Raw genomic sequence first — 24,379 nt, forward strand, 5'->3', positions numbered from 1 at the left:
CTTCTAAACCGAAAACATTTTAGAATTTTTTTAGGAAAATTTTGAGCCACACTACAACTATTTTCATAATGTGTACACTGACCACTGGAGCCAAAGAGTACAAGAAACTTGGTTAGCTTTGCTTGTCTATACTTATGCTATTAAACAAAAGGAAGTTTGATATATAATATATATAAAAATGTCATGATATTCATCAATTTGTGTCTTGTGATGTGTTAGATCTGCTTATACTAGAAGTACTTAAATTGTTTTAAATTACGATAACAGGATGTAATGAATAGCGGCACGGTGGTGTAATGATTGGTAGAGTGGTTAAATGTGGCGATAATATGCGAGGACAGGCTATAGAGCATAGCATCTCTCTGTTTTAGCAGGGCAGTAACTGAAAATTTTATGTATGTATATTCTGTCATGGTTCTCAGTTACATGGTAATAAAGTATAACATTTGGTTTGACGTTTAAAAAAAAAGTTAATTAAAAAGTAATAAAGGTCTGTCGTGTTTTTATGTCATTATGATTGGTCAGACACAAAGCTCCGGCGTTCAATGCTAAAACAGCAAGTCACATAGAGAGAGTACTGGGGAAACCACCGTCACTCAGCAGGACCTCCTCCTCTCCAAATCAGCAGTTTCAACTTTGGCTGTCTGCTGACGAGGACCTTTAAGGCAAAAGTTCTCACTCTTAGCTGGGCAGACCAAATGGAGTGTGTGTAGGGGTTGGAGGTCCGTGAGCTCCCAGGCAGGGTCGGCCAGCAGCATAGCTTTAATCGGCCTCCTTTTCAGGGTGATGACATGCTCGACATCAGTCTGGATACGCATGGCTTGTCGGAGCACATTAACCATTGTCTTCAGATTATCGAAGAAATTTCCATCTGGGCTTGTGGCTGATTTTTTGGTTTTTTATAAATTTTTTTTTTGACCCTGAGAATTTTCATCGATTTTGACAGGCCATCATGTTTTGATCAGAACAGACAACACAACAATGGTGTTGTATATAAACAGGCAAGGAGAGACTTGTTCCTTTCCCCTGTTGAAACTGTTTTATTTCCAGTTGCTATGGTTCAGTGCTCATCTTCTGTCCTAAAAGCCAATTTTAAAAGCCAATTTTGTGCTCTATGTAAATACGATTTGAAATTTACACAAATTTAAGAAGAGGCCTGAAACAATGCAGGTCTTCAGAAAGGCCTCAGACCCTAGGAGTTGACTTGAGGTACCTTAAAGTGGGGAATAGTGCATTTTTGTTTCTCTCCCTGACCTCAGTGAACCCTGTTTTTGTGTGAGGAATATGGATGTATTGGTGTAAACAGCTGAGACATCAATAGGAGTGGAAAAATGTTGTCTAAAATTGTAAAGAACTCACAGTAACACTAAAACAACAACAACCGAGATCAAATAGTGATGTACTGTTAGAGGCCCTGATTATACTGCATAAATATTATTTAGTACAACAAAATCCCTGAAAAAAAAAAAAAATAATATATATATATATATATATATATTAAAATATTCTATTCTGAATTTTTTTAAATATAACACTTTAATACTAACAACAAACAGATATAAACATAGATGGGTTGATTAAATGGATAATTGGTAGAGATAATCCTTTGTACAAATAAAATAGTCACCTAAACAACATAATTTTTTTTATTATAACTTATTATTGTACAATAAATGTCAATAGCTCTGGTTCTGATTTTTCACATTAGTTGTATGAAGTACTCAGATGTGGAAATTACCATCATTGTAGTATTTTTTATATAACATATTATGACTTTTTTTTAGGACTTAAGCTCTACTTATAATTAAAAACTGCGGCAATTGCAGGTGTTTTACAAAATGTCTCTTTGCGTCTCCTGGCAGTCACTTCACAAATTACTTTGAAATTTATTTTGACCCCTGGCGTTCTGCTGCAGCGGTAGGCGCAGCGGTAGTAGGCATTCTGGTTGACTACCTACTGTATGTGTTGAAAGGTTCAATATGATAGCTAAAGGTCTTCCTCCGAATGTGGTTGAGCCAATTCAAAGTGCTTGGGACTCATCCACTACAGGTTTATACACTTAAGTGTGGTGAGCTTTTAAATAATGGTGTTAAGAGTATAATATTCTTTCATTTTAGTGCCTTATGAGGGAGGTTGTGTTTTCTATTATTTGTCTTTTTAAGCTCTCATTATCAGCTTGTCATGATGGTTCTGACAGAGTGTCACCCGGTGCTCATCCACTGGCAATGTTTAAAAAAATAAATAAAAATATTTTAAAATAGGTGTACGCCGTCGGCACAGTTAGGTTCAGTGTTCCGTCTTGGAATTAGTTTATTTATTAAGGCCCTCTGTGGTCCTACATTTGAGCCAATTGAGTCTGTAGATTTCAAAAGCCTTTCATACAAGACTTTCTTTTTGCTTTAGTATCTGCTAAACGAATCGGTGATCTCCACGCTTTGTCCATGCACCCATCTTGTACAAAGTTTGGTGCTAATGGTTTGAAGGTTTCTCTTTGGTCGAGCGCCACTTATGTATCTATGGTTGTCTCCACTGATTATAGCTTTACGGTCTTCCACCTTCATAGCTTCTGCCCCACTCCCTTTTCACCTGAGGAGCAGGGAAAGTTGCATAATTTATTCCCTGTATGGGTCTACATGGGCCATACAATGAATAAGCTAGGGCTGCAACAACTAATCGATAAAATCGATAATTATCGATAATGAAATTCGTTGTCAACGAATGCCGTTATCGATTAGTTGGGCTGCTTACGTCACTGAGGCGCGCGACCACAAGATGCACAAATACACACAGATACACAGCCGCTCGCGCAATGGAGGTTACAGAAGCGCCGGCAGGAAAAAGCGCGCGCCCCGAGTCCTTCAAAGTTTTATAGCAATTTACATTAAACTCCTCTAAGAAGACGGTAACCTGCACGCTATTCAAGACCGAGATTTCATTGCATGTCATGCACGAACACTTAAAAAGAAAACATGTTGGCGTTACGGATGGCGAAACGTCAGCAGGGTCGGTAAAAACTGTATCTCTTCATCGTGTAAGTTGTGTAAGTTGTATAGTTTAAGTGCTTTTATTTAAACTGTTTGCTAACTTCGGGACAGTCGCGTCGCGCTAGATCTGTTCACGTGTATCTCGCTAGCATCGCATTGCGCAATCACCTCATGAGCAATAGTGATTAGTTAAATGGCGCTATTTTAGATCAGCTTAAATTACACGGTGTGAATAACAGTAGAATATTACATTTAGTGATTGTTGTGGTTTTCAGCGAATGCAAATAACAGTATATTTGTGACTATTAACTTTTTGCATTTCTACAGTTTTTTTTATAGTTCAATAGATCAGTGTATTTTTTAAACTATATATATATATATATATATATATATATATATATATATATACTACATTTCATTTAAGGTTTAAAATGTCAAAATTAAAGATTATTAAACTCTATATGTGGCTTTTGCATTTTTAAAAGTTTTTTTTATACATAAATAATACCCTGATTTATGTTTTTTTTTTTTTTTTTTTTTTTTTAATAGTTATAAGCAAAATATAAAATTAAAGAAGCGGTTAAGTTTTATCCGATTAATCGATTAATCGAACACATAATCGCCCAACTAATCGATTATCAAAATAATCATTAGTTGCAGCCCTAGAATAAGCGCTTATGTAATCCAATGTTTGTCTGCGTTTCTAGTCCAGTAAGGGGTAGGATGTTGTCTAAATATCGACTTTCTGATTATGAAAACTCTTATTATATCTCATTAGCTTGTAGCAGTCTTAGAGGCTTCTGAGGCATTTGAGGAGATAAAATATCACAGTTTTTCTTTTTTTTAATAATCCTACACATAGCGAACTCTGAACTATTTACACATTGCCATCCTGTGTGGTAGGGGTGAATTATTTGCCAAGTTTGTTTAGAACTAATTATGGTGAATGACAAAGATACATGCTGCTCAAAAAAAGAGGCTTTGTTGCTTATTTTAAATTGAATGTTAAACTCTGGTATTTTAAGTTATTTTGTATTGCTTAAAGCTTCTCTTGACTTTTTTTTGTCAGAAAACTAATGCTATAAGGAATGTGCTACATATACATAATCATTAAACTTTTTTAAAGGCTTAAAACTTTAACAAATTGGGGAAATTTAATATCGAATTTGGAAAGTTATACCATAATACTTATAGAATCGAATCAGCAGCTAAGGTGGTGATATCGGGAGGTAACTGGTGATTCCCATCACTATTGGTTTTATACAGACCAAAGTGACTTTCACAGTTTGTTGTGTTGCTCTTTTGTTAACATCTCTACCTGAGCTGAATCACCGACTTGTTATACTGTACTGAGCTCTACTGGCTTTATACATCCTGTAGTGTGCTGAGGGAACCATTCGGCTCATGGTGACAGTGTTTCATGTGGTGCTGACACTGCAAGAACATCCTGTAAGCTTGTGTCATTATAACAGGCTGTAAAAGCTTTTCCTTCAGTCAGAGAGAGAGAGAGAGAGAGAGAGAAAGAGAGAGAGAACAGCTCAGCTTTTTTAGAGGAAAATGCCTGCATTGCTGTGGGAGGATTACTGTCTCAGCAGAAATCCTTAGGCAGGCTTCACAAAAATGAACTCTGACCCTTTTGTCCTTGCTTATGAATCCTCATTAAAGGTGCCATCGTCAATTTCTTTAAATGTTTCTTTCACTCATGCAAATAGTAGAAATAACAATTTTATTGGTTTGTAGTTCTGTACACTTTTTAAATTGCATGAACATCCCATTAGTGTGTAGATTTCTGTGACTTCCTTGATGAAGTTAGATTCACAAATGCCTTTTTTTTTTTTTTTTTTTAAGGTGGGTAGATAAATAGACATAAATACATACAGTATCAATCCAGAAGGAAATTCCAGAGGGGATTTTCTGCAGCTTATCAGACAGGAGAGTCGAGCCACTTTGTACAGTCTTCTCTAGCACACATCCCGATGACTTTCAGAGGGTTACGTTCACGAATCTGTTCACGAATCTGCATAATTCCTTATGCAATCAGATCAGAGTCTCTGCAGTTGTCAAAGAAAACAATCCACTGGTGGTATAACATGATCATTCAGTACATTTAGGTAGTGAGCTGATTTCATGTTAGTGTCACAATTAGTCCTTTTTACTGTCAAGTGTTACTTAGCCTAGACTAAAAGTTCACACTTGAAAAATGGTTCATAACATTCGGCCTGATCAAGGATATCCTCCAGCAAGAGGTATGTGTCTTTGTGTTAAAGGCAACAATCAATAGTAAATTTCGAATTTACTGAATAAAATAAAAAAACCCAACGACAGTTCAGACTAACCGGAAAAGTTTTTTTCAAATGTCAAAAGACTTCAAATTCAAATGCCGTGATGCTGTAGTACTTCTTGTATATCTTGAGTCACAAACCTCTCATCCAATCACTGATAAGAGTTTAATTCGCATACTACCTACCTTTTCCAGTTTGTCTGAATTATTATTATTTTTTTGATTTGTCATTGTGTTTTCATTTTCGGATTTGTAAATTTTTTTGGTTTGTTAGTTGTTTTTTTTTTTTTAATCCCTCTTTTGTTTTGAGAGCTTACTAGTCAGTAAGCTAGTTTTGTTAGTTTTTGGTTTGTTAGTTTGTTTTAAAAAAAATCCCTTTTACGTTTTGAGAGCTTACTAGTCATAGACGGGGAAAGAGTGAAAAATCTGATAAATAAATAATGATCAGTAAAGACTAAATATTATGTAGCTAAACAAACTACAGTACAAATAAGAAATGGCGTTGTTAAACGTTTGTTTTTTAGTTTTTTCCGTTTCAGATTTTTATTTTATTTTTTTTACAACAATCCCTTTTCGTTCTTTAATTCTAAGTTTAAACAACTTTTGCACATGACAGCCTCTTCTGAAATCTAGATTAGATTCTCATCTAATATATTACATTACTCTAGATTCTAAACTATACTGAACATCAAACAGGATACCTAGTCTTATATCAGCAAACACATAACAGTGATGATGAATTTTATATACCCATGGAGTTTAAGCAATAACTGAGTAGAGCTTTAATTACAAGAAGAGGATTCTCTGGGGATTAAATGTCAGAGGAGCTGCTGTTGTATGTGGGTTTGTGCTAGCATTAGCCACAAATCCATAGACATAAAAAGTTAAAAGTGCATGTAAAATCATCTGAAGTGATTAAATCGTCAGAGCTGTTAACTATTTATACTATTTAAATAGATCAAACAGAGCCTGTATTTTTTACATCACAATAATGTATGTGCTGGAGTGTGTCATTCTTTGAGTCCAGTTGTTTCTGGAGTCAGGACTGAGCCGAATGTACCACTTATTGTGCACACGTGCCAATAATTAATTAATAGGGGTGCTTCTTGAAGTTTACATTAAATGCAGGTGGTACTGGTATACGGGATCTTACAATGAAGTTAATCAAACCAACGAGATTTCCCCAAATTTCCATGGTGACCTTGTCTCCCTTAAATTTGCAAAACTTTCAGCTGGCTCTACAGCGTTGGGGAATGATCTTAAACTTGCACAACATGTACCCCCTTTGCACCGTTGTCTCTTAGCACGCTTGTTGTTACACAACTTGGCAAAACAAGATACATCACATTAAAGAGCTTGAAAATCTTTGCTATTTTCTAAAAGTTCATGTCAATGAAAAATAACCATATCAAATGTGTCCACAACTCACTCACTCATGTAAAACATTTGAATGGTGCAAACATTGTAAAGGAGTCTGTACTGTATACTGTATGTGTGAATGACCGAACGGTCGAGGTGGCTCGAAGCCCACTGCAGTCATTCTCGCGGTCTTTCAGCGAGTAGATTCTTGAAAATCGGCGGATAACTCTTCACCAACCAAGAAGAGATGCAGCTGTTTGCGCGGCCTGGACACATAATTATTTATGAAGATGAATTGCACATTACAGGAACTCAGTGGTGAATTATTGCTTCCTTCTGGATTGAGTTCCTGGCAGGCCAGTATTTCAGACCTGAAGCAGGCAGTCTGATCATGTGTCCAGCGTACTGAGAAAAGTTTCTACCTTTATAGTATACAGTACAAGCACTAGTGAAACACTAAGCATTTCATTAGAGAAGCATGGCATTAAATAGAGAAAATAAATGTAGGTTTTACTCTCATAACAACCGAAAATTCCAGTCCTGAACGCTTCTCGTATATTGTAGTACATTTCTTCCTTAGCTGGTAGGAGGTTTAATTTATTTTTATCACAGCCCAGTTTGCTTCTTCCCCAGAGTGAATTTGACACTATTATTTACAAATTCAGGACTATTCTGCATCTCCTAGTCCATATTACTGACAACAACCAATCACAGATACTTTTTAGGAGTGATCTGACTTTCTCCACACAACTCTTTCAGACAGTATTGTAACATGGATACTGTAGCTTGCTAACTAACAAATAGTTGATAAATGCAGATTTGAATATGTGGTTAGGTGCTTTACACACAGCATCAAACAGCCTGGTGGATTGAACACTTTTTTTTTTTCTTTTATATATATTTTTTTTTAGCAATCATGCTTGGGTGCAGAACAAAAAACATCAAGTACAACCTCACTTAGATGTCTATAAATAAACTCTAGTGGTGACTGCAATATCTTGACTTCGTGTGATTTCCAATGAACTAACTCTCTCTCTCTCTCTCTCTCTCTCTCTCTCTCTCTCTCTTTCTATCTGAATAAATTGCCTTTTATATTTATTACTGTTTATTCTTTGTTGCCAGGCTTTGGATCAGGACAGAACTTCACTGCAGAAAGTTAAAAAGTCTGTCAAAGCCATCTACAGTTCTGGCCAAGGTAAGGATAAACCCCCACACATGAAGGAACTTGATATATTAAAGATTTCTTTCATCAGTCTGCATTTAACCCCACATACTCTTTACACACACAGTAAATAAACACACATGTGAATGTACAAGGTACAGAGCCATCAACAAACCGTTAGAGCAATTGTTGGGTGTTACCACAATGAAACTCATTCCTCACATATTAAAGAGCTACATCCTGTATTGTTTTGAATTAGCTAGCAAGGGTTTGACTGTGTTTTATTAGCAGGTAGTTCAGTGCTGAAAAATGCGAAGTGAAATGTTATAAATAAAAGATTTTGTAAATAGTTGGTGTGTTTATTGTAGTGTTGCTTATGAACAGTGAAATCTGTTTGGCTTTTAGTGGATCTTGAGATAACTGTAGCAAATGTACAACAATAGATAACATGTTTTTTGAAAACTTTAAAAAGCAGATTTTTTTTATTGTACTTTTGGTGTATTTCCAACATTATGCCAACTCTTCTGACACCCCTCATACACCTACACAGTTTTTATCCTGGCTGTGTTATTCGTGTGCACGAGCACGCACACACACGCACGCACGCACGCACACGCGCACGCACGCACGCACGCACGCACGCACACACACACACACACATACTCACACACACACATACTCACACACATCTTACAAACACATTTTATACTAATGAAGATGTATTATTAGGCTGTAATAGATCAGATGCTAAACTGCAATTCGTCTTGAGTCACTATTTAGATTTGTTCTATTATGTAATATCAAAAATAGAGCTCATTAGCTCATGTGATAGAAAGGGTACTTGTAGAAATGAAGTATCTCTGATTATCTGGCGTGGCGATTTCTGTTATTCCAGCTAAATGAGATTACTCATTAGTGTAAACAAACTCCCTGGAATAAATGCAATCTTCCTTGAAGAGCACTTCGTATTGTTAAACTTTCATATTGTTAAACTTCAAGAATATTACTCTGTGCAGGCACTGTGTGCCTCATATCTAATTCTTCATTATAAGACCAGGAAACGAGAGAGCAGACGAGACTAGATCACATTTAAGACTGTTTGGACTGTACATAATGTATCATAGTTGGACCGTTTTGACTTTTGATAATAAATGTCGTTTGTAGAGTAGTTGTATAAATGCAACATCACACTGGAGGTTGTGATTTTGTACTGAATATCAACATTGCTAGAAGGCTGTCGTAGGCACAAGGGGGCTGATATTAAGTATATTAACATATATCACCAGGTCATGAATTGTTTGTTCACTTAACCAGTTATTTTGCTCTTTCAACGCACGTACTTCTGTAAAGGGTAGAATCAAAGTTAATCTGGTGACCGGCAGAGCACAGGGGTAAAAATAGTTTTAAATACTTAACACCGGTGCTTTGTAGCCAAAAGGTGAGCAGAATAAATGTGCTGACATTTCTGAGAAACTTATGTGATTTACTTTATATTCCACTTTAGAATATCAGCGCACTTCTGGTTTCTATTTGAATCCCAAAATTAAAATGGATGAAATGGTAAGCTAATGTGCTACAGTATGTAAAATATACAATCTCTGGTAGTGCCCTTGACCAGGGGTTAGAGAGGGATTTAGGATTCAGCCCTGAGGTTACTTAAGCAATGAACAAAATGAATTAATTAAAAAAAAAATACGTGTCAGAGGCAATTTGAAAGTGGTTGTTAAGGAAACAAATAGTTTAATACATTATCAGATGTGTTATCAGTTTTTACATAGCTGGTTGTGAATGTGTTTTTTCCCCCAGACATCTGCTTTCCCCTCAGTTCTGTAGTACATGTAGTGATAATATAGAGCATAACACCAGGACGTTTAACTATGTATCACCACTCATCAGAGGCGTCTTGTCCAGTGAGATTAATCGGTCAAAATTGGTAATTTTCTTTCGTTCTAACACTTTGCTTAAAAAATTAAATTTCCTGCTGATAAGATAGTTACAAATTCCAGTATTAAAATCTACAATGAAGGATATGCACTGTAGTAGCAATAATCCATAACAATTACTTAAAATTTAAAGATGACAGGTAGCAATTATGGCAATTAAGTTAAGAAAACCGAGATTAAATCTATTTTTCTGATTCTATCAACTGTTAAGGCGTTTAGGCGTTTGAGATCAGCGCTGCCACACAGAAAGAAACGGCCTCTTCTAAACACAGATGTTATGTTACGTACATTGGGTGAGGGGCCAAGCATTAATGTCAAGCACCAGCTAGCTAGTTAGACAGCTAACTCTCTAAGATAAGACTTGTTTTTTTAAAGAGCAAAAGTGCCTCCTGCTTATCCAATAATTTTCCAGCATAACTGGTCTGCTCCCATGCCAGGCAAAGTAAGTGTTGCAAATAGCAGAGTTCTGGCTGAGATAAAAATGAAGTGCTCCCACTTTTTGGCCATTAGGGTGTTAGAAACAGTGGACATAACACGGCACAGAAAACCCATAGGCGTGTCATCCACTACTGATGCATGCATGTTACTTTGCTACTTCTGCTGCCACTCCTAGCATACTCTTAACTTTATACTGTAAGCCACAAGGGCTGTTTATACACTTAGAAGAACATGACCTTGTTAACAAAAAGTAAATAAAACAACTATCGGTTTCTATCCAAACAGATAGTAGCACTAAAAGAACTAGTTATCCGAAAGTAACAGTCCAAGCTTTAAATATATAAACATAACTGTGTGTGTGTGTTTCTCTTTAGAACATCTTCAGAATGAGGACACGTATGCTCAGGCGCTGGACAAGTTTGGTGGTAACTTCATCAGCCAAGAAAACCCTGACCTGGGAACAGCCTTTGTTAAATTTTCCACTCTGACAAAGGAGCTTTCATCCCTGCTAAAAAACCTGGTGAGCTTTTACATCACTTCCTTATGGTTATAAATAGAATTTTTGGTTATGTTTCTTGCTTTCTAGGAATCCTTTTTTGTGGGACCTATTTGCTTTTATATAGTACTATAGATGTGTTTCGCAGAGAATTTAATTACACACTCATAAGCGCAGTTTGAAAAAAATACTTCGCCATCTGTTGAATTTTGAGATAAACTAATGTTTTTTTTATTTTTTATTTTTTTATGATGTAAGGGCATTTTCCATTTGAAATTCAAAGTAGCATATCTTCTCTTCCCATGGGCCGATTGTGATTAAACAAAGCGTATATGTTACCTCCAGCTCCGCCAAATACACCCGTGAAAACCCCATTAAAAGCAGTTTAATAGTTTTTATGTGATCCACAGACAGACAGACAAAATCCCTAAAACCATCTTGATGTGTTCTATTACTCATCTTACATTCCCCAAAATAACTTTTTCATGAATATCTTTAATGTACTGACCCATTAACTTTACGGTTTTATTATATGTATATATTAATTATAATTTGTAGTCTGATGTTTTGCTTGGAGGTGTGATTTAACTCGAGCTCACAGAATGGATGGGGTGTAGTCTGTCTCAGCTGCCGGACGAGCTCTTCAGAGTGTTGTACACCGGTTGCTCTGCGTTGGTGTTGGAGGCTAGTTGCATGCTGAGCACAAAAATGTGTGAATGTGTGTATGATTTTGTGCTTGTGAGTGTGGGTGTTAATCGCTCTCGCTTCCTGGTGGTAGCATTGAGAAGAAGTGTCAGAAATATAATGAGTAGGAGACACTGCACCAAATACATCTCCTTTTGTTCATAAACTCACATGTATTCACTCTCACACACAATTCATGCAAGAAGGGTCTATAGAAGTGAAGTCAGGTGTGGAGTCATCTCTCAGCTGGTGTCTGAATGAAGGAAGAGAAAATGATTTCACACCTACACTTTACTTTTGTTTTCTCTCTCTCTCTATCCCACCCCCCACCTCTTTCTCTTGCTGTATGTCCTTGTTTGGTCACTAATTCTTTTTCTCTGGTTTATAATTGGTTTGAATTTTAGCTGATGTGTGAAGCTTCTCCTTTTTTAAAAACTCAATGTGAAAATGTATGAAAATGGCCCTGTGGCAGTCTCGCGCATGTTCTACATAGACGCTCACAGAGAGCCAGAGAACATTTAAAGCATCATTTTATTTAACATCATTGAGGGTGTTTGTGTGAAGGGAGTCATGATTGAACGTGTAAAGCACAGTACAGTGATAAGACTCTTAGCCCCAGTAAAACATTTAAATTGTTATACATGTTTCATTCTCTTATTCTGCACAATCAGTCCAAGTTTACTTTAAATCCCCATTGTATATGTATGTAAGTCTACTGTATATGCGAGTAGAAAAAATTATATTTTAAACAGGATTATAACTTAAATAGAGAAATAGACTCACTCTTATGGGGAGTAGAAGAAAAAACAAACAAACAGACAAAGAAACCAAGCAAGGCAGATGCTAAAGAAGCACATTCAGACAAGTGGAAAAAAAATGTCTAAAAATAAAATATCTGTCTAGATAAAAATTACAAAAATAATTCTACAATCAGGACTGCTGGAAATGTCTGCTGTATGTTTATTTGCTTTATTTTTTTATTTGTATTGCGATTTTGTATCATGATTTTATAAATAACCGACTTTGTTTGTATTGTCAGACTTTTAGATTTCTAAACAAACTTCCGAATTCTAAACAAACATCTAAACAAATAATTTGCCTCAACCACATAGGATGTGAAATGTACATTGTTTAGAGTGCAGCACCTATAGGATTATAGAGGAACAACAACATTTCACCACCTCAAATTCAAATAAATAATAATAATAAAATAAAAAATTGGAGTCACTGTCAAAAAAATAGTAAAATGTATACGACCAGTCAAAAGTTTAATACTGAAGATATTTACCCTATTAAAGAACACATATGGAATTATAATAAGTTTGTCATATATTATGAAAAAATCATATAAAGAAAAAGTAAGAAACAAGAATACAGTATGTTAGCTAGATTTAGCTTTGATAACAGCTTGGCACATTCATGGCATTTTTTCATCAGGTTTACGAAACAGTCAACTGGAATGTTTTTTTTTTTTTAATTCAACGGTAAACCTTGTGAAGAGTTGAGTTAGTTTGTGATATTTCAGTGTTTCCTACAGGTTTGAAATATGCTTGCGGCAGTTGATATGGTGAATTTTATTTTATGATGTTCATTTTATATAATTTTAACCAACTAAAGAAACATGACTTAATAATAAAAAAAGGGTTACATATGCAAAGAAATAGCACAGATTAATAAAATCACATGTTTTGATGGTTGTTTTTGTAGCATAATAATATGAATATGCAAATAATTTAGTTCTATATGTTTGCGCTAGGGCTGTGCGATATGACCAAAAGGAACCAATCAAGATTTTCTTGAACAATATTGCGATTTCGATTTGACACACACAGGCATGTTTTACCGTGTGAATATGAAACATTGTCTCTATAACAGACCTATGGCAAAAAGTAAGTGTGTGTGTGTGTGTGTGTGTGTGTGTGTGTGTGTGTGTTAGGTCTGTAGCTAACTTTAAGTATCAAAAAAACTAAGACACACTGTTATGTGCTAAAATGCCTCCCTGTCACGGATTGCCCCCACTCCCCCAAGACACATATAATCTCTCAATCTCTATCTAATATTAGATTAGAACATAAATTCATAGCTTTATGATTTACAAATTGCACCAATGAATTTAATTATAAAATAAATATAAAAAAGACATGTTGTATAAGGAAAAAATATATAATTTACATATATTTTTCATATACAACATGTATATTTTTATATTGCTTATTTTATAATAAAAATAATTTCATGTAATTTATCATCATAAACAATATTTATTTAGTGTAAGTATTTTTGAATTACATGGCAAACCCCTAAAAAATAAATGTGCCGCAAAATAGATTTTTCTATTAATGAATTTTGTATTAATCTGTCACGTGCCTAGCATTAATTATAATAGTAATAATATATTTGATAATAATATATTTGATGATAATCTTATGAATTTTTAATTTAATTTTAATTAAATCGTATTGTATCGACAGCCCTAGTTTGCGCCATCATTTTCTGAGAGCAGTACAATTTACACATTTTTAAGTAATAATCATTTTCGTATGACGCATTAGAAAACCCAAATGCACTGTTTGATGTTGAAACTTCTGTACAAGTGTTTTTTTTTTTTTTAACCAGTCCAGTGTTGTGACGATGAGTGTGAAACTGTTTCTCTGCAGAGCATGTGCAACAATCTTATACTTTTTACGGCAGTTTTTATCCACTGTATTTACTGCTTCCAGGACACTGTTCAGGTGCTACCGGGAAGGGAGTTCAAGACTAACGGGACTTTCTCATGATTGAATGTGTAAAGCACAGTACAGTAATGAGACTCTTAGCTGCAGTAAAACACTTAAATTGTTATAAATGTTTCATTTTCGTATTCTGCACAATCAGTCCCAGTTTAACTTAACTGCTGAACTGTTTATTCAGTTGGTGCCAGAGGAAACTGTCCACTAGTAGATAATAAATCATGGTTGGCAGATGGACCGATTTTTAAAATGAATTAACAAATATACTTAGGGTCTGCCAAAGTATTCTCTGTTTGTGAGAAACAAAACTCTCATGAGGAGCGTGCCAGAGAAATAAGACCCAGACCTACCTCTGCTACAGAGGATAAGTTTATAAAAAATTACAAGCCTCAGAATCTGCTGATTTTGATCAATTCCGATCAGAGCACACATGAATGCTTTTGAGTTGAGCAGACATATTTCATTATCCACTGTTCAGAGGAGACTGCATGAGTCAGGCTTTCATGGTCAAGTTGCGGCAGAACAGCAAGCAGAAGACACTTGTTTGGAACAAAAAAAAAAAAAAAAAAACATGGAATGGAGATTAAATCAGTAAAAAAACTGTCCTTTAGTCCGACAAGTCCCAATATGAGATTTTTTATTCTATTCTAACTGCCATGTAGTTGTGCTAAATGCAGTTAGATGTAGAGAGGATGAACAGATGGTTTCTGAATGTGTAAGTTTCTACTGTGAAGCATGGAGACCAGCTTGTCTCCCACAGCATTTTGCAGTGACGTGTTATCCCACCTGGTTTGCACATAGGGAACCATCATTTACTTTAGTTTGTGTGTCTTTTTGGTCCGACAGTCTGTGTGTTTGTGTGCGTTTATATATAAAATTAATTCAGTTTCCGTACCAGTCAAAAGTTTGGGCACACTTTTTTTTCCCCTTCACTTAAACATATTATTGAAATCATTGAAATTATAGACCAAATATGGAATTACATGGTCAACAGAAAAAATATGAGTTAAAATATGAATAATGTTGAGTACTTGTTGGCTGCTTTTTCGTTTTTTCAATCCACATCATTCCAAATCATCTCAGCTGGATATAAATCAGGAGATTGTGGAGGTCCGGTCATCTGATGCAGTTCTTGGACAAATAGCTGTAATATAACCTAAAGGTGTGTCCCTCAATTTTGTCACCAACAGCGTCACCAGCAACCACACATTCAGGTGTTCACCCTCTCCAAGTCTGAAATGCCTGTTAGAACTTATGAATCTGATAAGAGAAAACCATGAATGTGCCAAGCTTTCATCAAAACTAAATGCAGCCATGCTGACCAATCTAAAATATATTTTTTATTTTTATTTTTTATAAACACTTTTTTGTTTACTACATAATTCCATGTGTGTTCTTTTTTTAGTTTGGATGTCTTCAGTTAGGGTTGTGCCGATAGACGATACTATTGTCTATCGACGATAGTCTCGTCTATCGACGATAGTCAGCTATATGGACGATACAGATGTCGCCATTAAAAACCCACGTTTCAAGAAAAGGAATCCCGTGACTTGCCACGGCTGCGCACGGCAAGCTGTGAAAATGCCCTTCATTACCTGTATGGGGCAGTCGTGTTTCAGTCTGAAGTATTGTGTGTCTACTGAAGCCGAAAATGTGTTCTCTCTCCTAGTCACCCATTGACAGCAAGCGACAGAGCTCATAAACATGTCGAGCTCAAACTGTAAATACTGATAAGTATTAATTCTTCATTTTCTTCTCTCCTTCAATGATGATACTTCTTCGACGGCGCTTTCTTCATTCAGTATAATTATTATTAGTAGTACTGCTCCGAATTTATTATTGTGATTTTTCCTTATTATTGTAACGCACCCGCGCGTGTGTGCAAAAAAACTACAATGAGGTATGATATGTTAGCCAAATATATATTTGTTTTATTGTGTTTATGCGCTTTAAATATACACTAAACAATAAACACTGCCTTGTGCAAAGTGAAAGTGAGTTGCGCGTGCAACTTTTTGATCAAAAGGCTGATAAACGCGTGCGCAGATATGAGCAGATTTATCGATAAAACAACAGACATGAAATGAAAAAAAAAATAACCACAAAAATATGTACTACTCTCTGAATACAACGCGACAGCACGCAGAATCCCTGGGCTTTGACTACTATCGTGTATCGGCGATCTTACAGGCTGACGATAGGACGATATGACAATGGGCATTATCGCGCAACCCTATCTTCAGTATTACTGTACAATGTTGAAAAATGATCAAAAAGAAGGTGTGTCCAAACTTTTGACTAGTAGCATATACTTTGTTCTGAGGAGTTTCTTTGTGACGATAAGTAGATGTGCAAAGATGTCAGCCGAAAGGATCTAATTTTGATGGACATGAGGGCCTCTATTCTCTCTCTCTCTCTCTCTCTCTCTCTCTCTCTCTCTTTTTCTCCCACATTCATACCACACATGCACAGTCTGCAAGAAGTTCGTCAGTGACAGATTTAGGCCCTGCTGAGTGTTCTAGCTCTGAATGGAGATAAAACTAGGAACACATTAGCCCTGGCACCACAGTCACGTGATGTTGTGCAGGCTCTCCATTCAGTTGCTCCTGCTGTGCCATTTAAGACGGGTTCATTTTCCCATGCTATCAAGTCACCATAGTGTCAGTTCTGGCCAGTATTTCTCAGGAGGAATGCAAGGCTGCCAAGACAGACTATTATGACTATCTTGGCCTATTTTGTCTAAGGCTGGCCAGACTTAGTGTGCATCCTGACGTGCGCGTTGTACTCTTAAAGTGAAGGTTGAAGGGCATATAAACTAAAGGCTGGATGCCACCATGGACAGGGGAACACACAATGATTAACAATTTCCGTTACTCGATGGCGACCATGACAGTCAGACAAGCCCGGAAATGGCCATCAAGTGACCTACAGTATTTATGAATGACAGAAAGCCATCAGTTAAACAATAGCAGATTTATGTATCCCATGTCTGAAAGGGGAAAGTAACATTCCTTCAGGTTGTAGTTACATCTATTGAATCCATGTATGCAGTGGACATCATAAAGTGTTACAGCAGTCCTGTGTTACAGTATTGAACATCTGTATTGTGGTCAAGACTTGCGGTCACTAAAAAATTTGTCCTTTGGGGTCGTTTGCCCAAAATGTTTGCTAACCCCTGGATTAAGGTATCACTAAATGGCTGTTAAGCATGTTAAGCTATGAATCATTAATTTAATCCTTCTCTTTCTTTGTATAGCTCCAGAGCCTGAATCATAATGTGATCTTCACACTGGATTCTCTGCTGAAAGGAGAGCTGAAAGGCGTAAAGGGGGTGAGAGTTATAGACTGGCACACAAACACGCACAAAATCACACAATAAAATATGATCTGAAGGACTAAGCAGTAGTGATGGGGGGGGGGGGTATAGAACGTCAGGAATGAACAAAGAATTTTCTGAAAGGCAGAGCAAGAGACCGGTTCGTCTGTGAATGTCTTTATAAAAATAAGTGTTTGATTTAATCTGTATTGCAGCATAATCATCATGAGAATTTTAGGATTCTTCAAAAAATTACTTGATTAAATTTGAGGAATTAATTGGGGAGTAAAAGTTCGTAAACCTTGTTTCTCTCAAACACAAATTGCTTTTGTCATCATTTAAGGTAAAATTTTACATTGCCCAACAGACATATTGCATATATGTGGCTAATTCGGCAGAGCTATTAAGCCATCGTTTTTGCACACTTGTGTGGCTACAGTACAGTACAGTATGTGTGGTTTTTAAGGTTGTAAAGATTAGCTTTTAAAATTAACATTCCAGGACAGAGTGGAAAATTTACATTCTACATCCAGGACAGAGTGGTGGATGCAGTGCAGAATATCTTGGTTGAACATTTTACGGCTGTATGTAGAGAAACTGTATACCAGTGACACTTTGCTACTGTACATGTTTATTCAATAGGCTATGATTACAGTTCTAGTAAACTGTATGAAGTATGAGAAGGAGAGTTCTTCCGGCGTTCTCTGAGAAATTTATTGCTATAAGATAATTGAAAAAATATAGCTGCTGCTATTTATTCTAACTTTTCTGTGGTGCTCCTACAGTGTGCCCTCATTACCAGTTATTGATAGTAACTGTGGTTAAGGGATGTGGATATTTGGTTCAGGGTGGTATGGTTATGTTTATTATTTTTAGTTTTGAAAAATAAATTAATTACCATATAAAGTGACTTTTAACTTAATTCTAACAGAATTAATTAATGGTTAAATGTGTAATAAATAAAAAAAAAAAGAAAAGGTAAAAAAACACACAACCGAGAACAAAATATTCACATCGTCAAACCACGTCAAATCACTCACTGGTGATGAGGTATTGCTCAAGGACCCAACAGTGCCATCTAGGTTAATGGTACTGTAGCTACCACTGTCCCCATAGCCTATAAAAACCAGAGATGCGGGACAGTGCGCTGTGCATGGAGAGGAATTGGTGGACTTGTGCTCCTGATTACACGGTTATCATTCTGCTCTCAGTGCTACTGCTTCACTTCTGCAAGCAGACTTTCTTTTCCGGTGCAGGGATTGTCAAGAGAATATAATTAATAATTTACGCCAAGTTGTTTAATTAGCACATTTTTCTTATATTTCACAATAGCTTTCACAAACATTTTTATAAATATGGGATTTTCATTTGCTAATCATAATACTATTTTGTCATTTCCTATCTCAAAATTTTACAAAGACAACATAAAGAGCATTATTGTCTCTGTTTTAGCCTGCTTATAACATGCTTGTCTCTTTTGTTTTCTCCTGAGGATCTGAAAAAACCCTTTGACAAAGCCTGCAAGGACTACGAAACAAAGTTGTAAGTGTGCTTGTGTAACCTGGAATATGCCATTTATGTTTTCTCTGTAGTAATGTTTATTTGAATTTATCCATTTGGATTTATGTGCACAGTGGATTTATAGCAGTGTTCAGAAAACTGGCTGCTGGAGATGAGCAAATCTTAAATTTATTATCTAGCCCACTGGGTAGCTAGCTCATTAGGTAAAAAATTCCAGTGTGTTGCCTGGGTTCATGTTTTGGTTGCCTGGAGACCCAATTGACTAAGAAATATTAACTAAAAATGTCTAATAACAGTAATACCAAATGGATGACGTGGGTAGCTAGTAAAAAGCATTGATTACGATTAAAGAAAACAAGCAACTAGGCCCATTTTTGAATGGTTTTGGCAACTAAGTGACATGTATTATAGAGACAGCCTCCAACACCAAGGAATATTATTCGAACGGACAGAATTAATACTTCGCTAGTGCCCGAGGGGAAAATAATAAATAATAAGAACTGTATCTGTATAGACATGGAAAAATGCAGCTGCATAATTTTTGGTTTGTTTTAAGGCTGATGATGGCCCAAAGTTAATTCCTCAAAAATAGACTTAGACTTATTAGACTTATTAAGCTACAAATGCAGAAATAATTGAATCATTTTGATTCATACATATTTTTACATTTCATAAAAAATTCCATAATTGTCTTTTGATTGTAAAGCTGCTTTGCGACAATGACAATTGTTAAAATGCTATACAAATAAAATTTTATTGAATTGAGAAATGATTTATTCATTGTCTGAGTTGCTATAGTTCTGACATTTTAATCACCTGAGAAGCAATTTTCTTTCTAAAAGTTTACAAGTTACTGTTATAGCTAACACTCATGAGCTAACAACTTTTTTAGATTAGGAGCTAATTGGCTAGAGGGACACAAATTGTTCCACATAAATTATATCAACTAGTAAAAGCAAGTACAGTTCCTTGCAAACATTTTTATACCCCTTGAACTTTTCCACATTTTTCCATGTTACAACCACAAATGTAAATGTATGTTATTAGGATTTTATGTGATAGACCAACACAAAATGGCACATGGTGTAGTAAAAAGAAAATGATAAATGGTTTTCAAAAATAAAAAAATTTTGGTTTGTATTTAGCCCCCTTTACTCTGAACCCCCTAACTAAAATAGTAAGTCCCTAACTAAGTAGTAAATAGAGTCCACCTGTGTGTATTTTAATTTCAGTATAAATACAGCTGTTCTCTGAAGCCCTCTAATAAACCTTTGAGAACATTAGTGAACAAACAGCTGCATGAAGACCATGGAACACACCAGACAGGTCAGGGATAAAGTGGTGGAGAAGTTTTAAAGCAAGGTATGGTTATATATAAAATTCCAAACTTTGAACATCTCATAGAGCACTGTTCAATCCATCATCCGAAAATGGAAAGAGTATGACACAACTGCAATTCTACCGGGACATGGCTGTCCACCTAAACTGACAGGCCGGGCAAGGAGAGCTTTAATCAGAGAAGAGGCTCATGGTAACTCTGGAAGAGCTGCAGAGATCCACAGCTCACACAGGAGAATCTGTCCACAAGACAACTATTAGTTGTGCACTCCACAAATCTGCCATGTGCGGGACACAGAAAACATGTGGGAAAAGGTGCTGTGGTCAGATGAGACAAAAATGTACAGTAACTTCTTGGCCTAAATGCAAAATACTATGTGTGGTGGTGGAAGCATCATGTTCAAGGGGGTACATTTCTTTATCATTGACAGGGAATCTGTTAGAATTGATGGGAAGATGGAAGGAGCAAAATACAGAGTAAAGACTGGGGCGGAGGTTCAACGACCCTAAATATACAGCCAGAGCATCAATATAATGGTTTAGATCAAAGCTTATTCATGTGTTAAAATGGCCCAGTTTAAGTTCAGACCTAAGCTTGAGCTGTTTCCCGAAGTAGAATGGGCAAAAATTTCACTCTCTAGATGTGCAGAGACGTACCTCAAAAGAATTGCAGCAAAAGGTGGTGTTACAAAGTATTCACTAATAAGGGCTGAATACAAATGTACACCACACTTGAGAAAAAAAAATTAAAACCCTTTATCGTTTTCCTCCTACTTCACAATTATGTGCCGCTTTTTATTGGTCTTTCACATAAATCCCAATAAAATACATTTACATTTGTGGTTGTAACTTGACAAAATGTGAAAAAGTTCAAGAGGTATTAATACATTTGCAATGCACTGTATGTGGACACATCATTTCAACATTAACTAAAAAAGTCATTCAATATTACTAAACTATATTAAATTAGAATGCCTTATATTTCAGGTAATGTATTTAAAAGTATATATTTGTAAATGGCAAACCGTGACAGGTCTTTCAGTTTCGTTGACCTTTTACAGTTAAACTTTGTTTCTCACAGGTTTGTATACAGTAGTTCATGTTAGTACAGTACTTTATCTTTTTATTATGAAATAAAATATAGGGAAAGACCAAAGAGCAGATTTATGGATGCAGTGAGATAGGACATGAAGTTAGTTGGTGTGAAAGAAAAGGATGCAGAGGATAGGGTTAGATGGAGGCAGATGATTCGCTGTGGCGATCCCTGAAAGGGAACAGACGAAAGACGAAGAAGAAGATAAATAAATATACAGTAGCTGTATAATGTATGATGTGAAGTGTATGGGTTTTGTCTGTGTGTGTTTGCATAACTTTAAAAATAGATATATTTTATGGTCGGTCTACAGCACAAAGATAGAAAAGGAAAAACGTGAGCACGCCAAGCAACATGGCATGATCCGAACGGAGATCACGGGTGCTGAGATTGCAGAGGAAATGGAGAAAGAGAGACGCCTTTTTCAGCTTCAGATGTGTGAGGTGGGTGCAAGAGCGACTAGAACTGCAAACAACTACACAGAATACAGGCTCAGAATAAAGCAGCATGTATCAGACAACTATGCATCTGTTGTTCAAGGATAATCTTAAATCTCGATGGATTACAATATTTGGTCTGTTCGGTTCAGGGACCTGTTCAGACGCAAATTGAAGCAGTAACAAACCTCTACTTTGTCTGTGAGAATTGAGGCTTTTTTTATTTTTATTTATTGTTGTCATATTTAAAGTATTGATAGGAATGTGTGACAAAGCGCTCACTTTAGTCAGACGAGTGACGTGTGAGGTAACACAAAAGGACCAGAATGTGGAATTAATTGTTTAGATCATTTTACATTTTTTGACTTTGTACACATTCTCTTCAAAGACAAAGTTGCAACAGATTAAATGTGAATAAACATAATCATCAGTCTCCCAACTGAACAGATAAATTGCAGATTTTATATGGTCATCATCAGAGTTATCCATTAACTCATGAAGTAGATTATCATCATTATTTTTTTATTTGAACTGGACTAAGTATGTTATTATAGCTTTCTTTAGTTTAGAATTAAGTAATTTTATTATTATTTTATCTGTTGTGGTTTGTTTTTTTACTTACTGTATTAGTTGAGTTTTCCTTACTTGCTGAGATGAGTTTTCTTTTCATTTACTTATTTCTCTGCATTAACAATGTTAGCTACGAGGTAAATTTCCTGCAGATCTAGAAAACTTATTGTGTCTCTAACCCAGACCTCATAGTGTATTTCTTGTACACTGACATATTTACTCATACGATCCCAAGCACAAATGAATAATAGCTCACTTCTGAGGAAACTCCAAGTTTAGCTGAATTTTCCTGCTGTGGAATAAGCAGTAATTAGGATTATGTTTTATTCATTTGTTTAGGGTTTTTTTTCCTGCAAAACTGTCATGTTTCTATTTTTATAATAAGTCTGCTGTGAAGAAGCTCCTCCTCAGGCATCTGTACTGGTGCGGAAATGAGGACATTTGATTGCAGTATAACAGTTTTAAAATGGAGGCGTTGCATTTACATTTATCTTCTAAAGCATTTTATTGGTTGTTAGGATCACAGGAATTGACAGGGATTGATTGAAAGTGACAGCTATGACTATTGTCATGGTAGTATTCATTAAGAAGTGATTGGTTGCAACAAATCAAATGGCAGTCTTATTAGTTAAAGTGACATTGCAGCTTCTCTCCCCTTAGGAGGTCACTAAAAATGCAAATTTCTAGGCTTAAGCCTTGCTGTGTGTAAGTGAAAAACATCAGGGAAATCTGTGTAAATTGCTCACAAATGAGGAAGGTGATGAGAAGAAACTGAGAAATTTGTATACATGTAAAATTCCCTTTGATTTTGCAGTACCTGATCAAGGTGAACGAGATTAAGACCAAAAAAGGTGTCGACCTTCTCCAGAACCTGATAAAGTATTATCATGCACAGTGCAAGTAAGTTATTTAATCAACTAATTATAAATTGTCCTCGGGAACCAACGCACAAACATTTAGCCAGGTTATGGTTAGCCCTGGTGTCGCATTTGTTGTCAGACAGTGCTGATACTGTCGATTGCTCTATTTATGCGCAGTGTTCAAATTCAAATATTAAATGTCGCATACACGGCCTTACACAGTGAATATGATATGCAGTGAAATGCTTAGCATTCATGAAGTGATGTTGTACGATGCTCCAAGAGTGCTTTTCCACAGGAGTGTAAAAGGTCAGTGGCTCCTAACAAAGCGCAAAGCTGAGAAAGGCCAATATAAGCACTATCTTTGGTCTATCAGCATATCAGCAGAGTCGTGTCCTATTGATTTAAGAGCACTTACCTTGCAGGCCAGGACCTTGTTAAGTCATCATTCCTGCTGCAGATGTGCTGTGTACTACCACTGTGTAGCTTTTTAGTCCACAATCGTTCACTTAGCCTTTCACTGAACTCCAAGGTTTCTTACATGCAGAAACTATACTGCACAATGACCCAGGCATGTCCAGATGAGTCTTAGCAGCAGTGGGGAATTGTGGGTCTCTGACTCATCTTTGTCTTTCGATGTGGCAAAAATATGAGTCATTTGCATCAGTAACAGTTAATTAACTACTATTTTTTGCTAGAGCAAGTGTCTAAGTGGTGCTATTGAGGAAAATTAATCAGCATCTGCTGACCAATCAAAGTTTAGAATTCAGCAGCCCTATGGCATGAATATGTTATTAAAATATTTTATTTATTAAAGTGTACACCTTAATTTCATGTTATGTAAATTTTTTTTTAGTTTTTTTCAGGATGGCTTGAAGACAGCTGATAAACTCAAGCAGTACATTGAGAAGCTAGCTACTGATCTTTACAATGTATGTACCTTGCATTGAAACTGGAAACTGTTTACTTTGTACTATGTAGAAAAAAAAAAAAGGTTTTATATCGACCGAATTAAATTTCTATTATATTAGGTTTTTACTTTACCTACCTAAAAACAGTTTTGTGTTAAATTAGTATTTTTTCATTAATAACAGTTTGTTTTGGCTAGATCTCTTTTTCTCTGTCTGTCTCTCTCTCTCTCTGTGTCTGTGTGCATGCATGTAACTAT

The 24,379-nt window shown here is 35.9% G+C and overlaps 1 protein-coding gene across 4 annotated transcripts in view; it reads left to right on the forward strand.

The window, feature by feature from the left end:
* Positions 1–24,379, forward strand: part of asap1b (ArfGAP with SH3 domain, ankyrin repeat and PH domain 1b) — a 94,001-nt gene that overhangs the window by 35,832 nt on the left and 33,790 nt on the right. For all 4 annotated transcript variants that reach the window (XM_053487825.1, XM_053487823.1, XM_053487822.1 and 1 more), the window contains exons 4-10: positions 7,747–7,819; positions 10,542–10,687; positions 17,333–17,407; positions 18,885–18,934; positions 21,658–21,787; positions 23,166–23,251; positions 24,068–24,143. In XM_053487825.1, coding sequence (XP_053343800.1) covers positions 7,747–7,819; positions 10,542–10,687; positions 17,333–17,407; positions 18,885–18,934; positions 21,658–21,787; positions 23,166–23,251; positions 24,068–24,143 — 636 coding nt within the window. The remainder of the gene's footprint in view (positions 1–7,746; positions 7,820–10,541; positions 10,688–17,332; positions 17,408–18,884; positions 18,935–21,657; positions 21,788–23,165; positions 23,252–24,067; positions 24,144–24,379) is intronic.

Source organism: Clarias gariepinus, chromosome 26 (genome assembly GCF_024256425.1).
Source record: "Clarias gariepinus isolate MV-2021 ecotype Netherlands chromosome 26, CGAR_prim_01v2, whole genome shotgun sequence".
Taxonomy (NCBI): domain Eukaryota; kingdom Metazoa; phylum Chordata; class Actinopteri; order Siluriformes; family Clariidae; genus Clarias; species Clarias gariepinus.